This window comes from Brachyistius frenatus, unplaced genomic scaffold (assembly GCF_029030835.1).
Source record: "Brachyistius frenatus isolate BFR_SWC_R1_liver_20210118 unplaced genomic scaffold, ASM2903083v1 Contig_21, whole genome shotgun sequence".
Classification (NCBI taxonomy): Eukaryota; Metazoa; Chordata; class Actinopteri; family Embiotocidae; genus Brachyistius; species Brachyistius frenatus.
The window spans coordinates 221,743-244,191 of NW_027210620.1; the positions used below are offsets into that span (position 1 = coordinate 221,743).

Consider the following 22,449-nt stretch of genomic DNA (forward strand, 5'->3'; position numbering starts at 1 on the left):
TTTTTTTTTTTTTTTTTCCAAACTTCCGAAGTATTTTAATTTACGAGTCAGCCGCCAGCGATGTCCCGAATGCCGCCACGATAAATGACAAGACGTTGAAGCTTTTTCTTTTATTTGCAAACACACAAACAACAAAAGATAACGAAACGCACGTTTTGCAAACTAAGAAATCGTAAAAAAAAAATACATTCACAAAACATTGTACCAAAAATGACATGCAGAGATCGACTGACGTACGGACAGAAATAAAAAGCTTCTTCACTTCCAGTACAGGCCAACTCTCCACTTTTTGAAACACCCGCACAACGCAGAGATGTACTGTGAAGGCAACAAGAGGAAGACTGCTTGAATAGAAAATGTCCGTCAGTTCTCACCTCAGCAGCGACCGCCCGGAGAATGATTGCGATGTTTTATTCGGGGCGTACCGCAGAGTCCAGTTACACTGCGGGCCTGTAGCCGAGTGGCTACAAGCACAACCATTACACGCTGTACCTGTAAACACTCAACACTGAACCAATTTGAACTGTAGTTCCTCCCGATGAAGAGATTTAAGTCATTTATACTTCTTCTAATTCATCAAACTACATTCATTTTTCACAGTATCCAATGATCAGCGCGGTTTTACTGTCAATGAAATAGCTGCACATGAAACACATGAAACACATGAAATGACGCGCGACATCAAACATCGACCAAACGATTCCGCCAGTTTAGAATTCGGTTGAACCCGAATCTTTTAAAGTCACGTCCTTCACCCGGCTTCGGATTTGAGATGGTGGGAGCCATTACACGCATCGCTCACCCTTGACGAAACATTCAAAGGGTCCGGATTTGAGAAGTTGGCGTCGGTGTGAGTTTTACCGATCGAGGGTTGTCAATGTTGTGTAAATCCAGTCTTTTTGAAACGACGCAACATCCAACTGCAGACAGTTTAGATGTAAAACATATCCCCCGTCCCGAGAAAGAAATGTTTCATACGTTTCAACGATGCATATGTAAATTCAATTTTCCGTTCTTCATCTTCCTCCCTTCAGTTACCATGAAAACACGACATCTATAACACCATAAAAAAAAAAATAAAAAAAACATCATCGGATCGCTCGACTCTATCCTAACGAGTGCTCAAGTTTCACGGGTAATGAATGAGCCGGAAAATGGAGCCGCCGTGACAACATTCATGGCAACAACAACAACAACAACAACAACAACCGGAAAAAAAAAAAAAAAAAAAAAAAAAGGTGATACATCCAGCCGGCTTTAGACTAGAACCTCGGTGGCGTACGGGGGGATCACAGTGGAACTGCCGAGACTCACGGTGTAATGCACACGGACATAAACAAACTGCCACAGAACAAGAAACAACCTTAACGTGAAGCCTGCCAGACGCTCGTCGTGTAAGGCATTTAAGGTGGTTCTGGAGACAAAGAGCATTACAGTTCAGAAGATTATGCAGCAATACGACGACATGTAAAAGGCGCCCGAGTCACCGAAGTCTTTCTCCCGGCGACGAAGCTGGATGGTTGCCACTCGTGCATTCTGCGTGTGAAGATCGTTACATGTTTGCATTAGATCTAGGTGTTTATTTAAAAAAAAGAGAGAGAAGAGAAAGAGAATATGTACAACGAAATACAGAATGCTCAGTGAGTCACACCCTCAGTGGGCTCAGCGAGAGCCCAATATTTACATTGAAATAATGCAAAAGAGGTATGAAACACAATAGAATATGTACATGTAAATACAACATTTACAAATAAATGGGACAATTCCCTGTGCCCTGTCTTTTTTTGGGGGGGGGGGGGGGGGGGGGAAGCAAAACATTTTCTCACTGTGCATAATAAAATCTTAGGAACTAGAACTTCAGCATTAGCTTGAAATGCACTAAAGCATTCGGCTCACTGGAACTGAAGTGAATAAAACTCCCATATCGTTTCCCATTTGCAGAGTAGCTCGAGTCAAATCTAGAGCACCTAAAAAAAGTTCTTAGCCTACTTCGTACAAACTAATGACATCATCAATAAAGTTAAAGCGCACTTTAGTAAAGCCAGATTAAAAAGACAAATGAGATCGGGTGGGGGAGAGGGGGCGGGGGGGGTGCTAAAATCTTAGGCCTATCATTAATGATGACGGTGACAATGCGTATCATGTGAACTGTATGGATGCCGTGCAGCTTCATGTACTGGCTGTGATGCGAGGGAATAGGTGACTTATTTTAATGCTTCACAAAGCCACATTTTGTTGTTTTTCACATTTTGAGCTTAAATCAAAAATGACAAATTGACACCTTATCGCGCCTGAATCGGTTCACGTAACAATCAAACACCAACGATTAAAGACCAATAACTGCGACTGCGCCTTGTATCGCCGACAGATTACACGTACTGACATTATACAACAACAACAACAACAACAACAAAAATTACAAAAAAGAATTATGGTTACCGAGTACAGAGGCGGGTGAAACAGAGAAACCGAGCAGTAGGTGCTTCGTTACCTCCGCTTTACCCTCCTGCTTTAGTCGGGTGCGGCGGTGTGAAGGTTGGAGACGAATACCAGATAAGCGATGCTGGGGGGTGTGTGTGTGTGTGTGTGTGTGTGTGTGTGTGTGTGTGTGTGTGTGTGTGTAGGGAGGGGGGGGGGGGGGTTTAGTAGGGAAGAATGCCCCCGAAGCAAGAGATGGGTGGTTTGAAGTCACAGTCGTGGTTGAGGTCAACATCAAGGTCACTGCAGTGATGCCAGTCTATTTCACTCCTCAGTCTCAGCCCTGGCTCCGTCCCAGCTTCCATCCGAGACGCAGAGGATGGAATGTCACGAAGCTAAATTGCTCTCAGCCTCCATTTGCAGCATCCATCAGACACTGCCCGGGTTTATTAAGTTCTTTCCAATCCTTTTCACCTTTCGGCAGTCAGGCAGTACTGTCGAAATCTCCCTTTGGCTGTGCTAACGTGTGTGTGTGTGTGTGTGTGTGTGTGTGTGTGTGTGTGTGTGTGTGTGTGTGTGTGTGCGTTTGCGTGTGCGCGTGTCGCTCTATCGTCCCTTTCACAGAGTTTTCTGATGCCCGTTGGCCGAGAGCTTCCCAGATTCAGGGTCTGTGGGGCTGTTTGACAGTTGCAATTTATCCAGACCTGGGCAGTGGGAGATAAGGCAGAAAAATCTCATTAAAAAGCCTCAGACTTTCACTTAGACAGAAGTATTGATGTCCCTTTTCCCCCCTCAGTGCCTCTGTCTGACGTTTTCCAACCCCATCCCACCCTGTGTATCAAACATCCAGGGCCTGTCACCACAAGCCTTTGAGACTCGCCCCATCCTCTGTCACATGTCAGTTCCGCAGCACCTTGGATCTCACTGCAATTTCTCCCGTTTTGTCACTCCAGGTCGTGCTGTCTGAGAGAAATAAACACTATCCTTCTCCAGAGCCACAGAGTAGGTTGGAGTTGTCAATATTTCATACAAATCCTTTGTGGATTAAAAAAAAAAAAAAAAAATTAGGATGAAATTGAGAAGGCAAAACTTGATAGCAGATAAATCGCTTTATATTCTATATGGGATCCAACGTATCCAAGGCGGTAGCAATGATCAGACAGTGCAGGCCATGAAAGAACAGGAGCGTAACTCTGGAAACACTACGCTGCAGCGTATTGAAAGGTGTTGGTTAGGAAAACATTTGATATGTGAATAAGCCATAGATATATTTACCGAGGGCCTTTAGGAGCTCTTCCCGCACTGCTGAGGTGAATTTTCTCACAAGACAAAGTGTCGTCACGACCGCAAACAGCAAGTTGTATGAAACGACGATGTAAAAGTTCCCCAGCCAATTAAATCTGCCAAAGTCTCCCAACAGATCAAACCTGGTGATACCTGCGAAGGACACGGGAGACGCAACGAAATAACCGGGTTAGACATCAACTTCACATTATTAATTCTTCAAACATCAAGATTCTTCTATTTGACTATTTATTGAGCTCCCAGGTCTTCCATAGATTCACGATTACGTCTGACGTCACTGAAACATGACCGCGTTTGCGCATCTCCTTTTGATAGAGCCAGAGTTAAATCCACTCGGGCTTATGCAAAACGTCCTCTTGATCCACAGCACGGTAGAGTTTATGCTTACGTTCATCGCTTGACGGTGCCTCGCGCGTTAGCAGTACTGTGAGCGCGGTTCCCTGCGGAATACAAAAGGATCGGAGGGGGGGGGGGGGCTAAGTATAGCAGCAGCAGAGGTGGCGTGCAGGTGGACTTCCATCTCCCCTTCACACAAAGATTAAAAAAAAAAAAAAAAAAGCCGCAGATTCCTCCTGCAGGCTCCTCTTAGCGCCACGCTGACAGACCAATTTCAAACCATCTGTCCCAGCCGATCACAAGCTGCTTGGCAAGCCATCGGCAGCCTATTGTTTCCCCGCGTCTCCGTTCTGGCCCGCTAATCCACACGTCACCGCACTGGAGCCGGTACCACCCAATAGCAAAGCAATGCGGGGAGATAATTAAGCGTCCGATAACCTCGCGTGCACCGTTCCGTTTCACGTCATCAAGGATGCAACACGTTATCGGTCCCATCGTCGGCATGCGGAAGCCATATCGGGGACGTGTCAGGCTGAGGAGGCCCCGGTCGCCGGACATCCTGCTTGTCCGGTAACGTCTTCACAACCTCTGTCGTCAATTAGATCGGGCAATCGATTCAGTGTCTGCGGAGATTGTATTTACAGCCGCAGTAAGCAGTTTGGCAAGCATCAAGGACCTTTAACAAAATTGCCTGCGAAGACGCGGGGAGAAAGATGACAGAGACCCCAGTCGATACAGCCGACCGCTGTGGTCGGGCTAAATTCATTTCTAATGCCAAAGGTTTTGATCCTGGTTTGGTAATTTGAGAAAATGTAATTGGTGGTAAAAAGAAAAAAAAGATGGTCTGCCTTTTGAAATGCCCGGAGTCCAGTCGTAGACTTTAACATGCTGCTGATTATACGTCCGCGTAGGCCTGTCACAATATTACATAATCACCTGAGATCGAAATCAATTGAGACGACCGCAATCGTTTTGCTTAATTGTTAGAATCGTTTCCATTTACCTGTATGAACCGAGTAAACTAACAGGAACGTCACGTGCCCGTCACCATTTCCACTTTGTTTTCCTCCGTTTGAGGTTAGACTTTTTTTGTTGTTGTTGTTTTTTTATGATGTCATCCCAATACGCCCACTTCTTCTGCTGTGGTTTAATGGCACACGAGTGGAGAAGTAGTGCCACTGTTGTACACTGTGCATTCCGGTAACAGGCTTCGTTTTTCAAGTTATTTATGCCGGATCTGAACATGTTCAACTTTAGTTTACAAACCCGGAACAGCAAACAGAAAATATGTGTTATTTATGTTCTAACGTTCAATGCATTATTCCCAATTATTTGTACGACGCATACGTCTGATTTATCGGGGTCATATGGGAGATTATTGTTGTTGTGAGGCTACTTATTTCTGCTAACAAATCTCAAAATCATAAATATATATATATATATATATATATACTCATAACTGATTGCTCAGCAGCTGATTTTCTTCACTTTCCTTCTCCGAACCTGCACTCAGAGACGGACTCTCTGCACCTCCGCTATTAAACAAACACACGTTTACGTGTGTGTTTGTTCCCCGTTCTCTTCTGCAGCGCACGTTCCCCCCCCCCCCCCACTGGCGCGCACAAAAAAAACACCTCACATCAACGCACAAAACCCTTTCTCGTCTCTTAACATCTCACTTTGTCACACTCAACTCTCCGCATGTCTTTTTTTCATCTTCTGCTGGGAGGCCTTTTCTCTTCAACTCTGTCTCATGCATTTTATTCCTTTTCATCTATTCAGTCCCACAAAGCAGAACCTGTTGATATTTTGTAAAGCTCCCAGTGAGTCACTGTATGCTCGCTCTGGCCCATTCTCCCACTCTGTGGGTCTCACACACACACACACACACACACACACACACACACACACACACACACACACACACACACACACACACACACACACACACACACACACACACACACACACACACAGAGAGAGAGAGAGCAGTGCTATTTAAACAGCTGTGCTCTGCACTCTGCATGTTTATTAGTGCCATTGTACTGGTGCTGCTCCTGTCATTTTTACCCTTTCTCCCTTCACTCCTTTCGAACGTCACTATGGGAAACTATAGGAGAATTCAACTCCCATCGCCTGGTGATGGCGGCGGTGCTGAAAATGGCTGCGGGGGAGGGGCGGTGGCTCTTTCTGGTTGTTTGGGGGCGAGATCGTTATGACGTCCGCAACTCAATCTATCCAAAAGTAACAGAATGGACACAACAGCTCCTGTAAAACTCACTAATGAACGTGTTATATCTTGTTTCTTATATTTACACAAAAATGTTTAGTTTTTTTGTTGGTTTTTTTTGCATGAGGCTACGTGCAGGGTTATTTCTTGGCCAGGACAGTTGTATCTGGTGTTTGTTCAGATTTAAAATCTGGCCAGGACGCTCTTGAAAAAGAGATTTATTTTAAATCTCAATGAGGCTTTCCTGGTTAAATCAAGGGTAAATAAAAACGATGATCTTAAGAGGTGGATTTCTGTTACCTTCAGAAAGAGTAAAGCTTGCCGTTTTGCGCAATTTCAAGTCGTTATGCCAACATAAGGTAACCGTCTGCAGCTTGAGTGGTATCCATCTTCTCATCCATCTCAAACTATTACTGTAACGTTTAATCCGTACACAAAGGCTCAGTGTGAACTATGAACTAAATATGCCCACACTCTTGTCGAACACAGGCATTCAAAACGTGCACACAAAACGAGATGCTCACCCAGAGTTCTGGACATCACTGGCAGGGCTGAACTCAGGACCAGGATGGAAACGCAGCAACCAATGATCTGCGAGAAAACAAACAAATAGTCAAACTTCAGATTTCAGACTTCTCAAATCAACGTAGAGACAAGACCATGACAAAAAAAAATTAAAAAATATCTCATAGCACCAACAGTTTGAGCCATGATGTGCCCACACATATGCAGGAACCACTTCATGTTAAATTGGTTCCACATATTATACAATTAGTACCTCTGAAGTTGCTCATTACCAGGTTCCCTCTATTGTCCTTTCAAGTCCTTTCACTGAAGCGTCATGGCTAGTTAACAAGCCTCACCACTCCCAAACTCATTACCAAGTGAATAGGTGCCACTGTGGGCTGAACAGAGCACACATCCTTCACCCCCGCAACCCCCCCCCCCAAAAAAAAAAGCCCATTCTCCCTCTGATGTACAAGAAAGGAGTTTGCACTTTGCCCGTGTTTACGCAACCCACAAACAAATATTGGACAGATCAACTAAAACCATTGAGGGGGCCCGAGGAAAACATTAGTGAGCAGTAGGAGTTCAGAGGAGAGAGGAAGGCGGGAGCGATGGGAGAAAACAAAAAAAAAAACATGAGGAAATAGATGAAACGCATGGTGAGGAGGGGGGGGGGGGGGGCTAAACAGATCAGAACCTCAGGAGCAATTTCAGCACCCTTGCCCCCACTTCACCCCACTCCCTGTCCCTCCGTCCCATCCTTACCGTTGTCATGGTTGTGTCATCCTTACTGGGAGTGAGTCCCTCAAAGACTCGCAGGCTGTAGAAGCCAACGACAGAAGACACCATCAAGTAGCTGGTCAGCAAATCAATCAAGGACCAAAAACACTTTGCTGCCGGTAGAAAAGCAGCTTCGCGGAGTCGTCTTTTTACGTGTTCCCGAGGTTGCACCTTTTCAGCTACGATAAGAGGTGACAAAACTGCACGACATGGGTTTCCGGAAGGTGTTCGGCCGAACTATGTCCTGGGTAAACAAAGCTGCCTTGACAATGTTGCTCTTGGCCATGGAGCATGTCACTCCGGCCACAGACAAAGGGGAGGTCACTGAAAGGATACAACATGAGGATGATCTCCAGCACCGCCTGAGCCACGCCAAACGGGGACAAAGGGGTGTTCCCAATGCCTCGGTCCTGCGAGACAGAGATACAAGCAGGGAGACTGGATCGTTAAACGTCATCACACATCAATCTTATATAAACACATCACCAAAAAAAAAAAAAAAAAAAAAAAAAAAAGGAAACAACAACAACAACAACACTAGGTGCTGTGTGCAGTTGCACACAAACATGCAATTACAGAAATCCTGCAAAGTGAGTGCGCGCCGCACGAAGAATTTTCCCACTTGAGGAAGACCGAATCAAATCGGCTGAGTAATGAATGGAACAAGATGAAAGAGGCTCTTTGCAAATCACTGTCGATCATACAATATGTGAACAGGTGTTCAAACAAAAACAGCACATTGCTTACGGTAAGAAGAGTGTACAGGCTGAAAGCACGCCAAAAACATAAAAACAACTAAATAAATACTTCAGTAAATGCGTGCACCGCCAACCCCCCCCCCCCTCGCCCCTCCACCTCCCACCCCACCCCAACCCAACCCCTGAGGCCTTTTGAAAGTGGAACAGGAAAAAGACATACATCTACATACGCTGCACATACCAAGCATCATCCGTGTTGTCAAATGATAGATTTTTTTTTTTTTTTCGGGGCACCTACAGTATGCGACGGATCCAAGTTATTTAAAACTCCTTAAAACAACTGCACGGTACGAGACCTTCATTAACCCTATAATATAAAGCATTTTACAATATTCCATATCGCTATATTATGAGTACATAGCTGTATATACTACACGTGCAGCTTTTGCCACAACAACACCTTGGCATACAGTGCTGTCACTATTCTGGCAATATACAGTATACTACAAAGGCACAGTATATATTTAGAGCGCAGTCCTCGTTTTAAGTTTATTATCTATTTTTGCCATTGCCACTTTATTTCTCCTCGCGCACCTCGATTGTCCTCCTCTTGATTTGTTTTCATAAAAGAGCCGGCAGGGGAAAAAAAGGGAAGCCTGGCAGGTTGTTTCATGCCTTTTTCTGCAACTGTCATCTTTGGGAGCTTACTGCAGAGCCATGGTGCAGAGCTCTTTCTCTCTTACACAGAGAATTAGCAGACAGCGTCTGATGTCATTTATTAATGGGGGAGGAAGGGGGCATGCATTAAGATTGTGCGTGCACTCGCAATATGTATATATGTGTGTGTGTGTGTGTGTGTGTGTGTGTGTGTGTGTGTGTGTGTGTGTGTGTGTGTGTGTGCGTGCTCGGGGCACCGAGGTCCCACTGTACACCTCCCCTCAACTCTTACTTCTTTTCTTTCCAGTAGCGGGAAGGCCGATTGAGTGTGTGTTTGTGTATGTCAAAGAGAGAGAGAGGAGGGGGGAGTCGGGGGCGAGAGGTGTGTGTGTGTGTGTGTGTGTGTGTGTGTGTGTGTGTGTGTGTGTGTGTGTGTGTGTGTGTGTGTGGGGGGGGGGGTGGACTCACAGATTTGTCTCTGCTGCCTTCTGTGAGTCAGTCAGACGCACTGCATGCGCTGCTTGTACGATTAACACATCTGTAATACCCGAGTAGTGATACGGCCGACAGTGGATTTCTATCACACGCAGATCTATGACTCACATTCGGACTATTTTACCTCAAGTGGGTCCTGTAAGTAAGGAGACCTTTAGACAACATAGTTATAGCATCCAAACAAGTTATGTGCTGTATATTTCAAGTCTGACCAAAAGACATCCACAAAGTTGTCCTGTATCTCTCCCACACCAAAGCTTAATTCCCTCAGTTGTAATATATCGAACAAAAGGTCGAAAACGTCAGTAAAAAATATATATATATATAAAGGTGCTACCGACTTTAGGTACAGATTTGAAGAAGCCTTTCAGTATTTCTCCTCAACGTGATTGCAACATGTAACCCTCGCCTGCCACTAGGCTATAAGAGCCTGCCATCATTTAACCTTACAGGATCACTGCTATGGCTCGAAAGGATGTATAAATATATAGATGTCAAATTCAGGAAATTGTTCTGCAATGCTTCCCATCAGTATGATGGAAATAGCAATGTTTGCATTTATTTTTTACTTTCAAAAAAGTCCCTTCGGTAATATTTTGGATATTTAGGAACGAAGGGGTCATAAGGTCATAAAGTCCATAAGTTAAAAAAGTTACTATGCTATAAGTATTTATACATTTCTGTGTTCAGACAAAGGCAACTTTAGAGGGTTGAAAATTGCTGTCTTGTCACGGCTAATTGTCCATTTTTGCAAAATACAGTGTCAAGCGTGGCGGCTCCCACAGAGAAGGGCCTGCAGCAGCAGTTTTATTGGCCCGTCGCAGTGCTTGTGCATGAAGCAGTAACATCTCGTCTCCATCCACCTGCTCCTCCTCTTCATCTCTCCTGGCTCCTCACGATCCCGCTCTGCTCCCATCCTCGGCTCTGTAAAGCCGAGCGGGACGCTGCTCGGTATGCCGAGGGCTGCGGCAGGATGCTTAGTCGGAAGGGAAGACAAACATTGACACGGCACTTCTATTGTGCTCTCCCCCCATAACAATCAGCGTATCAGGGCCTCATTTGACTTTCCCACAGTCCGAGTCTCTGTGCTCTGGCAGAACCTTGTTCAAACCAGGCGCTCCCTCTACTTCTTTATGTCACTTTCTCTCCGCTGTGCTTATCCTCTCCCAGACAGCGGGGCTGAGGGGGATTTCTGTGCCAGAGGGGCCGAGAGTCTGAGGGTTGGAGGGTAGGGTTAAAAAAAAAAAAAAAAAAAAAAAAAAAAAAAAAAAAGGGGGGGATAGCTGGATATCATTTCAGTATTGATTGTTTTAGAGGACAAGAACCCCCACCACCACCACCACCACCACCGCCGCCGCCACCACCACACCCCCGTCCTCCCCCTCCTTCCTAGTTCTGTGAGATAAGAGGTGTGGCATCCATCCAGCTCAACAAACATATAAACCATTTAGTGGGGCCATACTGACAGGGAGGACAGCTTCAAGCTACATGACAAGTGTAATTTGGGGGATTTTCTGCGACGCGTCATGCCAAAGAAAACATCTCTGCTCAATAAAATAATTGGAATGTCGAGGGCAGCGCTGTCAGTTGCCCGCGAGACGCAAAATGAAATGAGGGAGAAATAGGATACATTATGTTGCCCCTTTTCAGACAAGAATGCAACCACAAGCGCACACACACACATATGCAAGCACACACATGCACGCACCTCTGTCGCTGCAGATGAGATGAGATACAGAGAGCTTAAAACACATTGCATGTTAGGCGGAGATGAGAATCTCAGAGCCATTCCACACATCGGTTAGTCGGCCTCACGGTAAGATCCCTTCACCTGGCCCTGTCTGCCTTTTGCAGAAGGGCGGAAAGGCAGCTTATTCACTCATTGTGGACATGAGACACGTAGCAAGCTCATTGCATCTGCACGCTGCTGTGAAATGACTTTGAATGAGCTTCCAAAACAAAAACCAGAAGCACAAGGTTGGAGGCTGATTAACATCTGCTCGAGCCTTTTCTTCCAACATGCACCTGAGCATATCCGGAATTTGATTTATGTCTCCGCCGGGGACATGGCAGGTCTGATAGGCAAGCTCTTCTGCAGTTTACATTTTCTGTGTGCGTGTGTGCGTGTGTGTGTGTGTGTGTGTGTGTGTGTGTGTGTGTGTGTGTGTGTGTGTGTGTGTGTGTGTGTGTGTGTGTGTGTGTGTGTGTGAGAGATCTAAAAATGTGCTTCGGTTAGAGAGAAGGCTTACTGTGGATCCCTTGGGCATGGCGGTCTCATCCACTAGAAGGTAGAGGATATTCAGGGCCACCATAAGAACTGAGATTGTCTGCAGACACAGAGGAAGATAAAGATTTGTTTACACACGGTATAATTATAAAAAAAGATGGATCAAATCTTCCCAAGTATCCGGCATCATGATATAATTGAATCGCAGGGGCCTCGCTGATCCCTAAGTATGGTAATGCATAATAACTATCTTGTGATTGTAAACCGTTCCAGCGTTAAGCTTCTGAAAACCTCAACAATGTGGGGGTTGTTTGATGCACGTGCCATGCCTCGCACATGGCCTTTCTGCGTTATCCAACAGTATCAGACGACGTAAACAGCAGTCCCACACTGTAATTTTTGGAAAATCACAGTTGTTGCAGGTGTCTTTCCAGCACCGTCTTAAACAGCTATTAAACAAAAGTAGTTTCCCCACCCAGACTCTGTGGGAAATGATGCGTCTTGAGGAACGGTGTTAGTCCCGGTGGCCACCAGCCAGGCTGTATACGCCGTGAGTAAACAGTTTGGGCTTAATGATAGGTCAGTCTCAGCACTCACCGTTCCTGTGAGCAGGCTCAGCATCACTATGGGATACAACAAGTTCTTCTCCCATCCTGATGCTTTCTTTCGTCTCTCTGCGAGTAAACGAGAGGGCAACAAAGAGCGAGGTTATTCACCTTAAGAAATATATGGACAACAAACGCGTCAGAGACCAAATTTAATGACGAACTGAACTCCTCTGTTACAAACCACTTTCCACCGCTGGTTAATTAATGTGTTCATCAAAGACAACTAATGAAACCACAAGCCCTCAGGGTGTATTTACAGGGTTAGTACAGCTTGGTTTGGTAAAACATATCGTGAGTGTGTGTACCTAACACTATCTCACTTCTCATCGCAACCACCCCAGCTCCAGGTGATATACACTTCATAACCTTCAAAAACTCTGCTCTTCCTCTTTAATTAGCCACACTCATCATTCCCTTAATTAGTGGAAACAATAATAAATCCTGGATAAAAAGAAATGCGACAAAATGAATCTGTGATTTATATTTTGGTTACAGTGTGTGTGAGCGTGTGTGGTGGGCAACTAATGCGTCTCATTTTTCCAAGCCAGATGAAACATTTCAATTTTATATCTTCCTCGTATTTCAACAACTCATCAGTCATGTTTGTAGACACTGCTGACAGCCCGTGGACCACATGCACTACATCTTCTAGACATCCACTGTCCTCGCACAATGTGTATGTGACTGCCCTCTAGTCTTTGCCATATTGACTTTCTTTCTCTATTTCCAACCTTGTTAGTCTTCCGTATTCTCAAAGTGCATCCACCCTGCCTGCCCGAGAAGTTTGCCAAGTGCACTTTATATGCACCATCCTTCTAAATTAATGACATCACTAAAAGGCTTGCTACAATATAAAGTTTGCATCTTGTCCAATATCCTAAGTGCCTTTGTGCTTCACCCCTCCCCCCCCCCACCACCACCACCACCACCTCCCTCCACCCCACTCTGCTCCCCCAAAAGGCTCAGGCCTCGTTTATAATATCCTAAAATGGTTGGAAAATTATCAGGCAGTTCTGGTCCAAGTCCAAATTAAAAAATTAAGGCAGATGAAGAGAAAGCGGCTGCCTGTCAGCAATATGTAAAATCTTATCTTTGCCATATATTTCCACGGCAATTCAAGGTCTTAAGGCGAAATTCATCAGCTCCGTCACGTAATACAAATACTTACCCAATTTATTCCTCTGATTTCTAATATTGTCCAATTCTTTGTTGAGATGGTGAGTGACGCTTCCTCTGGTGTAAGTGTGTGAGGACGATCCTGTGGAGACACAAACAACTGAAGTGAATGAAATGTCCTGAATGATCGAATCGGATGTTGTGTATGGCTGCAACCACGGTAACAATCGTAGTTATTATTGATTTATCTGCCAATAACGAATCAGTATTTAACTCTTGTGTTTTTGCCAATCGACAGTTTAAAAAGGAAAAAGATCCAATTTAAATGGATAAAAAGCAGAAAAGAAAAAAGTTTGTCACGTCTGAAAAGCTTGAAAATTAAAACGTTTGGCTTTGATTAAACGACCTGAATGATAGTCCCTTAATAGCCGATTCATTTTTGTTTTAACCGTAATGTGGTTTCAAGCTCCACTCTTTTGCCATCTGATATTAAAACTGCATCTGCCGGACCATTTAAGAAACTTAATTAAGTTGCAAAACAAGACATTTCTCATCCCCTCAATACATGAAGAGGATGTCAACCTCTCACTGTATTTATCTCACCTCAGCATATGGTATTTGACTCCTCTTTATTAAGCAATCACATCAAAACAAGTTATCCAACTCAGAACATAACAATGTGATCTCAAACAAGTAAAAATAATCTCTTGTGTCAGGAGCTGTCTCGCACATGCCACAACTGGTTGAGTGGGCTGGATAAGACAGCAAGGGATTCTCCAGGAAAACCACAGGGCCAGCTCATTTAAGGCTAATTTATCTATTTTACTCTGTTTTCCTTCCAGCTTCACGAACTAGCACAGAGGCCCCTCGAAGCCAAAGTGGAAGAGTATCCATTTGCATCCCCTGGGGTGATTGGCAGATCAAGACCAATTAGTTCAGTGTTACACTGTTACTAGCGTGCAATAAAAATACCATCTTTCATCTTTGTTACAGGAGTGAAGGACCAATCACTTTGATCAGACCCTTTTCTTCCCTCTGTTATTATGACACGCCCTGTCTGGATGGGTTTAAGTAGGCAAGAGGAGGTGAGATAGCGAGGATAGAGCGAGAGGGTTAACGGTCGGTGTCTATGCCCTCGCACATACCTGTCCCAGGATCTGAGCAGGGGAAAGTTTGAGCCCTCCGAGCAAATGCAGTCACAACACAACAGGAAATGTCACAGATAGTTCAACACCTCCGTTCCTCCATAGACAAACTGAACACTTTGCCTCAGGGGAGCCAAATCTACTCAGCCACAAGTGAACTAATCTATCACCTTAGTGCATAGCATATCCAAACACGGCATCACGCGTCACCAGGACAGATAAATCATTGCTGAAGTGGAAAACAGGTTCTCATACAGGCACAAAAAAAAAAAAAAATCATAGATCAAATTGAAAACAAGGGACAATATCATCGCTTGTTCAATGAAGTAAAGGGAAATGGTGAGAATTTCAACTGCAGTATCTTCAATGACATCACTCCAAGCTGAAGTTAAATATATCCTTGTTCTCCTTCTGCTGGCAGCACCAAGTAAAAGACTGAGTTACAGCAAGGCAGAGATGCTGAGTGAGGCTTCTGGCAGCCAGGAAAGCCTAGAGTAATTCAACATATCCTCTCCAACCTTCTCCAGTCAGAAAATTACCTCATCCACAAATATGCAAAACACCATGCTGAGACAACAGAGGCACCGGCAAGGTCATTGTGCCGCATAGCATCTGGACGAGCGCTCCGTTGCTCCGCTTTCAGCAGATCGGGGTCTTGAGGGGAGAGTCTGTACAAGTGTGTGCATCGCATTGCTCGTACTGCAGCAAAGTATATTTATGTACTGCTGCCAGCTTAACTGTTGAAGTCATATATAACACGGGCCAATTTACGCCGACAGCCTAAACGCTTTCAGGCACGAGTACAAGTTTCCTCCAGCAGGGAGGATTCATCTCAAATATACATGATCTTAAGTAGCTGCCACGTCTTAAAATTAGGATCCCACAGTTTTCTCTCTGTATGATTTCGATACTTTTAACTTTTTGCGTCGGCAAATACCGACCACAGATTGAGATCCATTTTTATCTGGCGTAACACGATTCCAGGGATTGACGTGGAACTTAACAACTGAACTGAGAGCCTTCTTTGACTAAAGCAATGCGACCTACAGCGGAAACAGGGTATTTTACAAATTGGCAAACTGTGGCTTTATCATGACAAGAAAAATAGCTTGTTTCGTTAGTGAAATCAGGATTGGCACAGATATCAATAAACTGCATCAGATCAGTGCATCCCTACCAATAAATGATGCTGTTTATGACCTGGTGCATCATTACTCTTATGACGCATTCACTTGAAACTGAGTTCTGAGCAGCAGTAAAGAGACACCGTGTACCTGATCAGAAACTGGTAAAAAAAACCAATTAATTTATTGACAAATTGTTGCCGCTCTAATAACCAATAACCTACTCTGTCTGGTAGATTTACAAATTTAGTATTTTTTTTTTGATTTCATAAGACTTAATACAGGAAGGGTGTGTAGTGTGCAAATGAGTTTCCCGTAAGTTAAGTATCCGCAGCTTTTCTGGACATTTTCAGGGCATGTCTCTAAATATTTCACTTATCAGGCTCGTCGTGCCCTTGACCAGGAAAGCAAACCCACACGGCTAATGAGCCCGTTTAGACCATAATGCACTGATCCGCAAGATTTAAACTATCAACATGTCATTGCAAATAGCCAATTGCATGTAGAGGGAGGACAACAAAGGTCCAGACAAGTAAATAAACATAAATGCATCAACTGATGAGGCTCAACAGTCCACATCTACAAACACAAACTGGGTTTCAGGGAAATGTTTTAGAGAAGCTTGATGCAGAGCGGACACAGGTGAAGCAAGGAGACAACATTTGTCGTCCCTGGAGTGTGTCCTGTGAACTGTTCCTGAACTGCCTTCCACTTAATGCTCTCAGCAGATCAAAGGAACACCAGTCGAGCCTTCAGTGTCACCTACGTATGAGCATGAACAATGAGTATTTGCATGTGCATACAGCATGTGCATGAAAACATTCACGATGGTTTAACCTCCGCTGAACAACTCGCCTCTAATTCCCACCTCTTTAAACAGGAAAAAATGAACTGCAGCTTGGCCTCGGTGGGTGCACATGGAGAAGTTGACCACTGTTATTATTATTTTTTTTTTCCTCACAGTGACTTGTAAAGATCAAACAGTAGATGAAGATGATGAGGAACAGATTACAATTATTCAATCTCTTAGTTCAAAGCAGGGCCGTGTGGAAGGAGGCCGAAGAATCTGTACGCATTGGTGGCAGTCTATGGAGGTGGCCGGTGTAGCATTCGAAAACATGCGTTATCGGGGAGTGATCTCTCTTACCTCCCTGGTTTGAAAGGATGCACGTCCTCTTCATTTACTCGCATCTGTACACTTGGTTTCGTGCTTGAGTTAATATTAAAGTAGGTTTTGGAAGCTGGCCGAAATACTTCCTGCTTTTTTAGATTATTCAACGTCAAACAAGGAATTTGGGAACACAGAGGGCCGGTCGTGAAAAGGAAATGCAGGCTAAAAAAATAATGTCTTCACCATCCTTAAACTCTTGAAACTTTCATCTTGTGCCCCAAAGAGGCCCTGTTCATCTTTCAGAGGTCGTTGAAAAAGTTGCTGCTCTTTAATGTCCGCAGCACAGAGCCAAAAGTTTGTGTGAAAGATTTAATTTCCATCCCATTAAACAGGCTTCGATTCCAGGCCTGACATGAAATGAAGCAATCATTTCGCCGGCAGTGACGGTGGAACTGGACCGTCTTAAATGGATCCTCAGGAAAAACTTGCTAAACATGAAATATGGCTGCTGCTTTGGCCTTTAGCCGAAAGTTATGATAGTAAGACCGTGTTAGGGAACAAGCCAGTGTGTCAAGTGAGTGTGAATTTTTGTGAATGTCCGTCTGTGTCTGTGTCTGTGTGTGTGTGTGTGTGTGTGTGTGTGTGTGTGTGTGTGTGTGTGTGTGTGTGTGTGTGTGTGTGTGTGTGTGTGTGTGTGTGTGTGTGTGTGTGTGCGTGCGTGCGCCTGGCTGAATTTTCAATGCTAATTGATTCCAGTGTGGCCTGCTCCATCACACCCAATAGGGCAGCCAGCCCCTCCCCTCCCCTATAATGTGCCAACACGTCTCCCACAGACATACCGTTTAATCTCCTCTGAAGGGCTTCCTCCTGCAAATGGATGCAGTAAATCTGCTCATCCAGGTCCTCGAGGATCTGAAGGGGAGGGAGCAGAGAGTAGGAAGAGTTAAAATGGGTTATAATTAGGCCCAAAGTGGGACTGGAGCGATGGCAGATGGGAGGATGAGTTGGTGATGTATTTGTAGTCCTCTGTCGTGCATTTAAATGGTCGACTGAGACATCTTTACGAACGGAGGAGCAAAGTGGCTTCAGGTCGGACGCTGTTAAAGTTCAAGCCTGTAGACTTTCAGAATAATTCAAGAGCTTTAAAAATCGGAACGAAAAACTGTTCATTAAACGTTTAACACTTATAAATCAACCATGTAAACACTTCATACAAGTGATTACTTACAGTTGGCTTCACCAGTAACTGGCCCATGACGGTGAACATCCTGGACAATCCCACGGGAGTACACACTACATAGAAGACAGGAAACAGCATGATCAGCTTGTGTGTTTAGCCACAATGAAGCAAACTGACTGAGGGTAGTTTAACACCGTAACAGCCATGATAATCTGTTTGCTTCAGTGAGTATGGGATTAAATTAAATGGTTTACTTAGTAAAAGCAGTCCTCCCATCAGAGATATACAGGAATAGAGGTACGGTAGGTAGAATTCCCAAAGATCTACAGAAAAGAAAAGAAAAAAGTGTCATTCAGCAAAACATGGACTTTGGAATAGTTTAACATTTTGGTAAATACTATAAATTGTTCCTGTATGCAACTACAGGAAAAAAAAATTACTTTTTTTTAACATTTTAATTTGTTAAGAGGATTAACAGTCAGGATTGAATGTGTTGATTATGAGCTTTAGAGGTGCTAACAAGTATATTTTTGAACTTCAATGATGAGTGAAGCTTCAGTGTCCTATTCCAGCTTCCACGCTATACTAACTAGCTCACGGCTGAAGTTTTACAGTTACTGCACAGACATGAGTGGTATCATTTTTCTCATCCAGCACTCCAAAAGTGAACGTGTATTTCCCACATTGTAAAACTATTCATTTGAAAATACAACAAGAGATTTAGAATCACAAATGAAGCAGAATCTTTCAGAAACGTACCGTACAACGACTCCATACTGGCCGCATCATTGTCAATGAGGGCTGACGCCACCCACACAATTCCCAGAATGAGCAGAGCCAGCAGGAAGAGCATCACAAAGGTCTCCAAAATCCGCGCCCTGATGCCCTGATGGAAAACAAAGAAGTCAGTTAACAAAACGCTTCCAATTCAAGTTCAAATTTCTATCACGACAAGTCCAACTTTGATTTAAGTAGGTTTACATCCAAAATGAAACAACTATGTGCAATATAAAGCCGCTTTGTTGAATGTAGTGACCAAATTGCCAGGATTCAAAAGTCATGTTTCTTGGGCAGCTGCGTGTTGCTTCAATATTTGTTTACGAAAAAAAACACAAGGCTCGGAGTTGATGAGAGTGATGCCATTTGGACTGAGTGAAAAGGTCCCGTTGCAGGTGAAGGAGATCACAGTCTATCAGAGAAATATCAAAAGTATTTGGTTTGTCGCTGCATTACACTTGCTGAATACCAAACTCAAGTCAGACCAATCCTACAAAAAAAAACAAAAAAAACAAGAGCTGAATGTAGCTGCAGTGAAAGCACGACCGGGGAAGACATGACACACCTGATCTGTCCAAGACTTCAGTCACTCGTTGACCGCAAATTGTTTTCTCCGTGATGGTTTATTCATGTCAATCTGTCCACTTACTTTTTAACCGCTAAACTTAGGGCATTATGTGTAAAATGTACAGCACCTCCCGCACAGTTCCTTCTAAATTGATGTAAACCTACTCAAAATAAAGCTGAGACTCAGCTTTCATTCTTTAATTTCAAATGTAATGTATTAGAGCACAGAACTTAAAGAAATAACGTTTAACCATCCAATACTTGATATGGTCTGGACTGCACATAATTTTTTTTTTTTTTTTTAAACGAGTAGAAGGTATTCCTTACATTTCAAAACCAATTTTAAACACCAAACAAGATTCTTTTTTTTTTTTTTTTTTTACAAGTAGTTACCTTCCCCCCCCATCCTGCCTCACTCGTACTAAACAGCATCATTTCCATTCACAGCACACAAAGATGACATAAACGCTCCCATGGATTCCTGTGTAAAACAGCTCTTTTATATACACATATTGTGGTCTATAAAATCGGTCTAACGGGCGCTGGTGGTGGCAGAGGTGAAATTAAAAAAAGAGGATGGGGGGTGTGTGTGTGTGTGTGTGTGTGTGTGTTGGGGCGGGCGGGGGTGCTGTAAGGAGCATGAAGCCTGGCTGGGTCAGCTACTGTCTGCGATCAAGAGCAGACCTCCCATCTGGGGCCGATTAGGAGCTCCCTTAGCACCACGGTCATGTCCTGGCCCGCGCAGACGAGAGGGTTTTGGGGTAATTTGGGTTTTCCGGGTCACAAACTGCTGAGTGGTTAATAAAGTCCTCCTCTACCTGTTCACACAGTTTCCATAACCTCCCACCCCCTCCCCGCCCGTCGGAGAGCCGAATTGCCTTGCACTGTAAGATAGATAGGCGCTCTCATACACATGGTAGGTAGGCTACCAGGCGCGGGATAACAAGGGGGCGCTCTGCTTTTCGGAGCGCTGTTTAAATTGGGTACATATGAGCAATTTGTTACCAGCTAACATAATGGCTCTGTGGTTGCTGTTCAGTATTTGCCAACAGGTACATGAAGGGGGTTTCCCTTTGAAAGTTGCCCCTGTTAATCATTAGGCCGCTTTATAAAGTGGAAATGGTTTTAATTCTGGAGATTAAATCAAACAAGTCTCAGTTCTTAGTTCCTCGGCACCATTGGAAACCACCTGTCCTTCCGCAGCTGCATTTCAAGTCTTTACATTAGTAGTCCTGTATAACTCTCTCAAGCTCTTTTACGATACGCTGTTGTATATGTATGCATGACTCACAGATATCATTTGAATGTCTACACACTGTCACTGACCTATTCAGTCTATAGTAATATTTTCAGTTTATTCCCAGATTTTATTCACTGTCAGCGGTGAAAATCCCCTTTAGCATCCTTTTGCTATCCTCTTCCAATCTTATTCTGGAAAAGCCTCAGTGAGTGAGTGTAGAATTTTCTAGCACTGCATAAAGGGAAGTGGGCAGGGTCTGGAGTGCCCCAGTGTGGCCGAGGTGGACACTGCAGCCATTGACAGGTAACGTTAGAGGGGGGTAGAACCTTTAGTCAGCATGAAATAAAACCGAAAAAAATCAAGAGTGAAATATTATGGATAAATACATAACATTAACAGAAACATCACACTGGTTAACATAAGATAAGGGAGCCGTGTGTGCGTATTTGCTGTTATGCCATAAACCAACGATGAATGTACCACTCAATGCAGAACAACGCACAAGAAAATGAATCCACGGATCTGCCATAGACGTGAATTTTGCTGACTGTCTCGTGCTCTTATGTACACCCGCAGACCCGGACTGTATTAGCAGGATGCTGCAATCAAGCATCTCGCAGCCCAGTTCAACCGGGCAGTGTGTGTGGTTGTGTGTGTGTGTGTGGGGGGGGGGGACACACACACTCAACCCCATCGAATACAGGAGATGGAAGGAGGAGAGAGAGAGAGAGAGAGAGAGAAATGAAGAGAGGGAACCACAGAGAGAGACTGGTGGAGGAGAGGAGTCGACGTCTGAGCGCATCTCGTTCCCCAGAGGTAAGAGAGGTGAGAGAGGAATGCTTTCAGGGACTTCAGCCACGTCCCACACGCGCTCTCTTAAGGATGCATCAGGACGAGCAGAACCCGCAGGCAGGACGCGCGTCCGCTCAAGCGCACCAGTCCACCTTAACAAGCTGCCCATGCTATGCTGAAGGTGTATTCCCTTTAGATAGGTCTCTCAATCATTTATAAGACTCAAATCATTACCCATTCAGATCATTTAGGGCAAAGGCAATGCTTGTCACCTCCCTTACTATCCATCCCCGGTTCTTCCCTTGCTCGGAGAAAATGGCGGCACGGTGGTTAGCGCCGTTTCCCAACAGCGAGAAGGCCCCGGGGTCGAACCCCCTTCCCAGCCGTCCCAGTTTCCGTGTGGAGTTTCTCCCCGGATTCAAAAGACGCGTTCGGGTTAATACTCCCGTCGCTAACCCCGACCAAAGCACTGGCAAAGGAACCCTGAGTGTCGCAGTGTGCGTCTGCCCACTGCTCCTGCGTGCAGAGGATGATCCACGTGGATCAACAGAATCATTCAAAACAGTACGCTTCAAAAACAGGACAGAACAATCCACGGCGTCAGACCCGATTTGGCTAAACAAGAGAAAGAGGACACTGAACTGCGAGGCCTGATTAGTTCCATTGATCCGTTCACATGCATGACATTGCACGTTGAAAGTTCCGTCTGCGTGTAATCTCGCAGTGGAAACGTTTAGCTTTTTCTTCCTCAGCACGAAAGGTAAGAAAACAGCTATAGTTTAAAAATAGGAAAATTCAACGATGTCATCATCGCTGATCAAAGATAAAATTGTCAACTGGTGAAGGGGGACAGAGAGAGCGAAGAAAAAAAAGACAAAAAAAAGACCTGAGCCCTGGCATCCAGAGTGCCCGCTGAAAGTTTCTATTCTTGCCTTTCTAAATGTGTAACTACCTCTAAATATAGCAGCTCTGAAATATTCAGCATCCCCCGATCGTCACACCGACTTCGAGTGAGGGGCTGGTTAACGGCAGCTTTGTTCCTACAAGACTGGAGAGATTTCCAAGAAATGCGTGTAGTGGCCAGAGAGACAAGTAACTGCTTCATATGCAGCAGCAAACAAACACGCATGAATTCA

At 44.5% G+C, this 22,449-nt stretch overlaps 1 protein-coding gene across 1 annotated transcript in view; it reads right to left on the reverse strand.

Moving 5' to 3' along the window:
• Positions 1–95: 95 nt before the first annotated feature.
• Positions 96–22,449, reverse strand: part of lmbr1 (limb development membrane protein 1) — a 34,394-nt gene continuing 12,040 nt past the window's right edge. Inside the window, exons 6-17 of the mRNA XM_069696285.1 lie at positions 18,697–18,823; positions 18,192–18,260; positions 17,986–18,050; positions 17,597–17,669; positions 13,430–13,519; positions 12,251–12,327; positions 11,676–11,753; positions 7,913–7,986; positions 7,562–7,652; positions 6,814–6,880; positions 3,694–3,855; positions 96–3,122 (exon numbers count right to left, since the gene is read on the reverse strand). Coding sequence (XP_069552386.1) covers positions 3,037–3,122; positions 3,694–3,855; positions 6,814–6,880; positions 7,562–7,652; positions 7,913–7,986; positions 11,676–11,753; positions 12,251–12,327; positions 13,430–13,519; positions 17,597–17,669; positions 17,986–18,050; positions 18,192–18,260; positions 18,697–18,823 — 1,059 coding nt within the window. The 3' untranslated portion in view covers positions 96–3,036. The remainder of the gene's footprint in view (positions 3,123–3,693; positions 3,856–6,813; positions 6,881–7,561; positions 7,653–7,912; positions 7,987–11,675; positions 11,754–12,250; positions 12,328–13,429; positions 13,520–17,596; positions 17,670–17,985; positions 18,051–18,191; positions 18,261–18,696; positions 18,824–22,449) is intronic.